This window comes from Eucyclogobius newberryi, unplaced genomic scaffold, assembly GCF_026437365.1.
Source record: "Eucyclogobius newberryi isolate DKJ021-1_F unplaced genomic scaffold, fEucNew1.0.hap1 SCAF_2, whole genome shotgun sequence".
NCBI lineage: Eukaryota > Metazoa > Chordata > Actinopteri > Gobiiformes > Gobiidae > Eucyclogobius > Eucyclogobius newberryi.
This window is the reverse complement of record NW_027315834.1, coordinates 15,889,854-15,897,523: the sequence shown is the minus strand read 5'-3', so window position 1 is coordinate 15,897,523 and position 7,670 is coordinate 15,889,854. Positions and strand designations below refer to the sequence as shown.

The 7,670-nt window shown below is 38.7% G+C and overlaps 2 protein-coding genes across 2 annotated transcripts in view; one reads left to right on the top strand and one right to left on the bottom strand.

Annotated features, from left to right (window-relative positions):
• Window positions 1–3,014, top strand: part of gnsa (glucosamine (N-acetyl)-6-sulfatase a) — a 6,995-nt gene extending 3,981 nt beyond the window's left edge. The window contains exons 11-14 of the mRNA XM_072453732.1: window positions 860–970; window positions 1,053–1,163; window positions 1,690–1,850; window positions 1,964–3,014. Coding sequence (XP_072309833.1) covers window positions 860–970; window positions 1,053–1,163; window positions 1,690–1,850; window positions 1,964–2,039 — 459 coding nt within the window. The 3' untranslated portion in view covers window positions 2,040–3,014. The remainder of the gene's footprint in view (window positions 1–859; window positions 971–1,052; window positions 1,164–1,689; window positions 1,851–1,963) is intronic.
• Window positions 3,015–3,199: 185 nt separating this feature from the next.
• Window positions 3,200–6,966, bottom strand: LOC140367248 (adipocyte plasma membrane-associated protein). The gene is made up of 9 exons (XM_072453615.1): window positions 6,898–6,966; window positions 6,507–6,596; window positions 6,272–6,393; window positions 6,102–6,203; window positions 5,392–5,544; window positions 5,196–5,311; window positions 4,923–5,083; window positions 4,421–4,616; window positions 3,200–3,846 (listed from the first exon to the last, which is right to left on the bottom strand). Coding segments are annotated over exons 1-9 (1,155 nt in total). The 5' UTR covers window positions 6,900–6,966; the 3' UTR covers window positions 3,200–3,633.
• Window positions 6,967–7,670: the final 704 nt, after the last annotated feature.

The following is a 7,670-nucleotide window of genomic DNA, read 5'->3' as shown; positions in this document are numbered from 1 at the left end:
GGTATGTTATCTGGAAAGTGAAACAAAAATCTTCAAGAACACGTACAAAGTGATGTTAGGAAGAGTGACAGGAAACACATTTGTCTGTACAATAAAAGCTGTCACATTTGAGACGTACAGGTAAAACTGTCCAGAGGTATATGGCAAAAGATTACTTCATACCTTGTACAATTCACTTATTCTTCCGTATTTATCCTACTTTTCAGAGTTGCAACCACTGTATATTACGAAAAACAACCTATTAGTTTTTATGAAAATACTCATACAATTATTCTTAAACCGGATGATCTTTAAAATAATCATTTATGGCATTTAAAACTCAGATCATGCTAACAGATAAATCATTAAACAGTCTCTGTTCAGAAGAGCGAGGGAGATACTATAACTTAAGCGGACAGTTACGTTATACAAATGATATAATACACACCTTTAGTCAGACCATAAATAGAGATGTAGAATACAATGTTTTAAAACTTCCTTCTTCTTTGGAGCTTCATTTACTCCCTGTTGTATTGTTAATCCCATTTATATCTCTTTTCTATAATCAATATTATGAACTGTATGGACTGAATGTTTCCTTGTACTGTATTTTTCGGACTATAAGTCGCACCAGCCAAAAAATGCACATTAGAGAAGAAAAAAACATATACAAGTTGCACTGGAGTATGAAATGTGGTTGCAAGTGTGAAAATAACAAATAATATCACATAAGTCGCTCCGGAGTATAAGTATAAATATAAGTATAAGTCGCACCCCGGCCAAAACTATGAAAAAAGGTGCGACTTATAGTTCGGAAAATTCTCAAATGCTCAAATAAACAAATGAATGGAACAAACATCTTTGTGACCGTGTCCATCAGGAGGGTTCGATGAACGCCAGCAGCTGGAGAACAGACATCCTGGTGGAATATGAAGGCGAGGGAAGTACTGTGTCCGACCCGGCCTGTCCTCTGCTGGGGCCAGGAGTGTCGGTAAGTGACGACAGAACGGGTCAACAGAGCAGATTGTTAACTGGCTGAGTACAGAGGTATATGATTTCATTTATACTTGTAGGAGTGTTTCCCGGATTGCGTGTGTGAAGACTCGTACAATAACACCTACGCCTGTGTCCGCACTGTGGCCCCCGCCGCCAACTTGCAGTACTGTGAGTTCGATGACAATGAGGCAAGTTGACCCTCCCAAACTGTCCCATGTGTTTACACGCACACACAAATGTCATCATAATCTGAGCTAGAGGTTTTCCAACAAAATATACAATACATACATCAAAATATTGAAATGTAAACACTTGCATCTGATGTCATTTCTTACTGATTGTTCAACTCAGTTCAAGTTTTGATGAGGACATTTTTGCACAATAGGGCAAACTAATGCCATACTAGTACTAAAGAGATGAATTAAAGAAAACAGTTGTTGTTGTGGTGGTGGTGGTGCTACTTTTAATGGCGTCTTCAAAGTATGTGTTTTATGCTATATTGTAAAATGAAAAAAGAGAACTAGTCTTCTTTAGTTCTCTAAAAAATCCCCTAATTAACTGAGACATGTCACCAAGTGTTTGAAATGTATTTTGCGTATGTTAATGCACTGCAACAATCTAATTAGTGGGTTATCTAAATATTCTAGTGATCAGATTTGTACTGGTCTTGTGTGATTGTATCATCACTCATCACAAATGTGGGCTTTCTTTTAGGTCTTTGTTGAAGTCTACAACATGACAGCAGATCCTTTTCAGTTGACTAACGTTGCCAAGAGCATCGAACAAGAAGTTCTGGAGAAGATGAACCGCCGGCTGATGATCCTGCAGTCCTGTTCAGGACAGTCATGTCGGACGCCTGGTGTTTATGACCCAAGGTTTGACCTCTACACTTTTACTGAATATTAGGTGCACTTTAACTGGCCACTACATATACTACTACTACTCCTCTTGAAATACTTTACTGATGTTCCCCTTTTTTCCGCTCCAGGTATAAATTTGATCCCAGACAGATGTTCATCAACCACAGCTGGCAACATAGTCGCCTGAGACGGACAATTAAATAAGTGAAGAAAAAGGACGAAGGGATCAGGGGAAGATTTGACTGCTTTACTAATCTCTTCCTTGCTATTATTATTGCCTTGTTTTGCCCCAAGACCATGTCCCAAAGTACTGGATGTATAAGGGACTTGAAGGTACAAAGAAGCTCCTTGTACAAGGTTAATATTCTGTACTAAACCATGACATTGTATACTGAAGTCAAGTGCAAGATCGTTTTGATATATATTTCCACTTGTGATCACAGGGTGCCTATATTTGCCATGTTTCTTGCACAAGGGTGGGTGAAGGGTCTGGTTCCTGAACTAAAACTTAAATGATTATTTAAAGCTGTAAGTTGATATAATTTTTCAATCATTTCTGGCAGATTTTGTATTTTTTATTATAAAATGAAACATTTCTTTGTTTTTATTTTGTACATTTTATTGGACCCAGTCATGATGTTGTGGTAAAGCCACTTTTTACTATCCAAAAAAACTGCAGTTAGAAATGATCTTGGGGGCAAAAACAAAAATCACTGCATTTCTTTTCAACATCTGTGCATTTGTGTTTTATGTAGAACTATATTTAAAATACAGTTTGTGCAAACTAACAATTTAACCACATGTTTTTGTTTTGTGTCTTTGTGACTGCAATGAATCTGTAATTCAAGTAAATACCTTCCTTCCTGAAAACCTTCAAGATAACTTTATTGCTTGGGAATCAACTGGTTGTTACTGCTGATTCTGATTGGACAAATCTGTTTCTCCGTGTTTCAAATGAACTGAACATTTCTACACACATTTATTTGCTGTGATATTTTTTCAGTTTCTAAAGCACTTGGCCTCTCAGCGGCTATTAAAGTAAAGACAGGTCACTTTTCATTTTACTGAAGCACTTTCTGTCAGAACCATTTCGTTGTTTTGATGTTCCTTACTCTGAATTGTTTGGATGTAAAGTCATTTTGGCTTGTGTTTTTGTCCTAATAAAGTTATTGTAAATGACAGTGTATGGAAACATTATCAGTGTACATACTATTCCAAGAGCATCGATGGTGAAATCTAAAATATCCCTTTAAAAAGTACTACATAGTAAAAATATCAGTTTATTTATACAGTTGCACTGTTTTAATTTGTTTTCATGAAACAACTTTTGCCGTCAAATTAAGAAAATGTAAATGAAATTTATAAATGTCATGTTTTTGGAGTTTTAACAGTGTCTTTTCATGTTCAAAAGTTATTCTCAAGTAGTTCTCAAGTTATGTACATCATTTAGTAAAGTAATTTAACCATATCTATTTAAAACGCAGTAGTACCTTGTTATAATCGACTTCTTGATATACAAGTCCTTTAACCTCTCTAAAGTATGTCATATTTACATTTTTTGAGCACAAGTGCAGGGCAAAAGCCTCTAAACATAAGTGTGCTCCACAATGGCAGACCTTAGCACTCTTTTTGCCCCTCCCACGTCTGTAACCGCCACTTTGATGTATTTAACTCTCCAACAGAGTGAGCTTTGCACCATCCACATGAACATCCAAGGTATTTTGTCTAACTAGGAGCGTTTAGACTGAAGAGAGGGAAAGTGAGCCACTTCATTTATCGTCACCATGTTCTGCCTCCATCAGCTCTGCTCGAGTGACCTCAGCACAGGCAGAAAGGGGAGCTCAGTGTTGCCCAGGTACGTTCTGCCCTGGTGCTCAAAGACGTCACTGATGGCCCATGTCAGTCTGCCCTCGGGATCGTGATGAGTCCCCACAAGTTCCCCGTCCAGTCCCAGCTCCAGGACAAGAGCGTAGCGGGGCAGCATAATATTGTACCATTGCAAAGGAATCACCTACACAACAAAGAGTTCTATCAGTTTGGAATACAGTGAAAATAACATGTCCAGAACAGTAAACTTTTGTTATTTACAAGTGCACTATGTATGGAGGGTCTGCTACGTGCTGGCTGCCTCTACACAGATCTGACCTGTAATTAGGGGTGGGCGATATTGAATAAAATGATGATCTCGATTGTTTGTTATTTATTTGATTAAACATAATCTTTAAACATATTGGTTGAAGATCACTTATTAGACAAATGTCTGTAAAATGCATCACAAAAGTGCAAAATGTATACCATTACTTTCAATGAAGGGTCATTTCAATGGGAAGTTTTTGTAGCAATAAACAATGTACTCGATATTAAAGTTTTAGAAATCTACAAAACAACAATCACAATATCATCTAAATGTCAATATATCGCCCACCTCTACCTGTAACCCGGCCTAACCCATACAGTGGAACATTCTAGGCAAAGCTAGTAAGTCTCCATTAAGACCAGCAGGTGGCGGACCCTCTACCAGAAAGTTACACAGTGCACCTTTAAGCTGACTTGCACTACTGAGAACAACTTAGAACATCACATACTTTTGCCAGGAAGCGCTTGACGGCCGGGTACGGAGCGATCATGTCCAGGAAGGGAGGCAGGAACTTCCTGAAGCGAGGGGTTGTTATGCCAACCAGGAATGTCCCATGGTTGCTGAGGCGGATATTGTCGGGGTAACCAATCATGTTATCCATGACAACCTCCTTGGTGCCAGCTTTGTCTCCCTTCAGCCAGAATCTGGAGAGTAGAAAACAGCGTTAAGCGTGAGCTAAGGGCCAAAAGGACGTTCCAGGCAGAAGTATACTGACTTTTCTTACATTTATTTGTCATGAGAACTTCATTTTTAGGCAGATATGGCAATACAGTTTCACAGTAATAATTCCCTGTAACTCTCTGGGCCACAAAAAGCACACTGAAAAATAACTTTTAATGAGAGTATGTTCTAAATGATATGTAATATACTTGGCAATGGGCATTTACATCACTAAATCTTTCACAAAAACTCATGGTGTTAAAATATATTTTTCTTGGGTCTGTTTCTACCTCATGATGCGTCCGATGCTGGTCTCTGCCAACAGCAGGAAGTCCTCTTCTGGAGACAGTGCAATCCCATTGGGCATGTAGAGAGAGTCAAGCAGGACGCGCACTCGTCCTGTTTGAGGATCAAAGGAGAGCAGACGACCCAGACTGTTCAGCTCAATCACCTGGAAACAGGCCACTTCAGTTTTATTTCAACTTATGATTTGTATATGATATTCCATCTCTTTTACAACACCCAGCTTAACTAAATAACACAAACAATATCAGTCCTTGTACCTCTAGTTTGACATGTCTGCGGCCCCAGCGACTTGACGAATCAGTGAAATAGATAATGCCAGTTTTAGGAGAAATCTCCAGGCCGTTCAAAAAAGCAAACGGAACACCATTTGCACCTTAGAGTTAAAGAGAATATATAAAATTATGAATCATCATTAATAAATACATCTTCAGATAAATGCTAAATATCTCCAACCTTGTGAGTTAGATAAGAGCAGAGTCTTCTCTCCACTCTGAGGGTTGACACTGAACAGACCTAAATAAGAGTCTGCTACAATCAGCTGACCATCACGATTCAAGCGAATGCCGTGGGGACGACCACAAAGGGGTTCAAAGTCTGGAGAGCTGCCTGCAAAGTAAAACACTGTGTGAACTTTACCATGAGTTAGGCTTCATCCAACTCTGTGAGCGATTGTATTACTTTGAAACTAAAAACTAAAAACATTTCATTTGGAATTTGAACCACTTTGGGTGAGAAATACAGTAAAACACCTGTCATATGAACTTTATCTACAATTACGCCTTTGTGTTTGTATGATGCAGCATTTTGAAGCTATTGTTAAACATATATTTCAATTTACATTATTTGTGCTGAATGTGAAGTGACTTTTTGGCATATTTTGAGCCATGTTGATAGAACCCAGTAATTACAGAGATATCAAACATGAATTAGAATTAAAACGTGCCCTCCAGTTCAATTTGGGCCCTTTAGAAGGTTGCGGTGTACTTTTATTGATTCTACTTACATACAAATCCATATATTTGTAGCTTTTGCTCTTTGTAATGTGTCAGCTACTGTGTCCACGTTACTTCCCCTGTGGATCAATAAAGTTTGTCCATGTCTAATTTCACTTGAGCCTTTGTGTACTGAAATAAAAAGTGACTGTGGGTAATAATCACACATACCGCATTCCTTTAGATTTTGTCCCATTTGAGTGACAAGTGTCAGGCTGTCATCAGGACCGATCCTCCACAGTTTCCCGTCTACAGTCCCGGTGAACACATTACCTGAAGCCCACGCAGGAACACATTTATATTACATTGATCCACACAAACAGTAGAGCTTCCAGATGCACCTTGTTCATCAGCTGTAAAGGACTCAGGCCCGTGGAGTTTCCCTGGGAACAATCTGTGTCCGTGCTGCAGGCGCGTGTTCACCGCCAGGGGGCCCTCGAGAGCAGGAGGAGGGCCCTTCAATCTGAATATACAGTAGAACATGACTTTCCCCTCACACGTGTATTAATACTTACATATGCATACAATTTCAGGTCGAACCAAGTCAGCAAATGGTCGCGATGTCATTGTACTTACGTGTGTGGTTTGGGGTCTATTGGAGAAGGCAACAGGTAAATGCCCAAAGTTACAGCCAGGACAGACACTAACACAGCTCTTTGGCCAAACCTGGACAAAGTTAAAATCACAGGACACAAATGACAGACATATTAACATGGATATTTGTGGTGCACGTGGTTTAACGCATTTTTGTATTTTAAAGTCAGTTTTGCGACGATTATTTAGGCCAATGTTGTTGTTTTTTTGTATTGTCATTTTAATGTTTTTTCCCAGTTCTGTACTTTCCCCCCCTCCCCAACACTGAACATTGAACTTTATGATCCATTCTAAAGGTTATACACTATTCTGGGACAACTGACTCTAAAATAATACTGTAGGTCGCGAATCAAATGTTGTAAACTAAACTTACATTGTGTGTTGTTGTCGTTACGTTCCCCCCGAAGAAGAAGTGTGAGGAGATCATTCGGATGAACTGCAGGAGATCAAAGTGACTGCAATAAACCACTTGTTTCCGGTTTTGACAGCCAAAATAAAGGTCTTTGTACGTGACTCAAGTCCTTCTTTGAAAGGTTGGCGCACATAAAACGCTGTTGTCATTAACAAAAGTTGCCTATACAACAACATATGAATTACGTCAAATGCCTCTAGTTTCCTGCGCACTAAAACGACAAAACAATCGCACGTTGCTTTTTATACTGAAAGTGTATCCGGTTTGTATCGAATGAGGCTGTAGCATGAAATATAACCAAGTGTGAGTGAAGTGAGGTTACTTAAATGGGGTCGTCCAGAGTTCAGAGAGGGTGGGCTTTGCCTGCCAACAAAAGGGTAAAAGAGGGAGTTATTCAGAAGTATTTAACTATACACACGGATGCACAGCGGGGAGTGAGACCAAACTAACACAGACTTAAGTTATTACACGGCAAAAAGAAGAAGGTTCACATATTTTAAAGATTGACAATATGCAAACAACACATTCGACTAAACAAATAACCAAAATGTGAGGAATATATTAACATGGAAAAAACAAACAGAATATGCAAAAATAAAAAAAAACATAATTTAGTTAAATGATTTGAAACAAAAACAAACTAATGAACTAAATCTTAGAATACACAAAACAGACTTGTTCCATGGAGTAGTTTTTACTTTGCTGTATGTCCCATCGTATATCATTAAATGTAA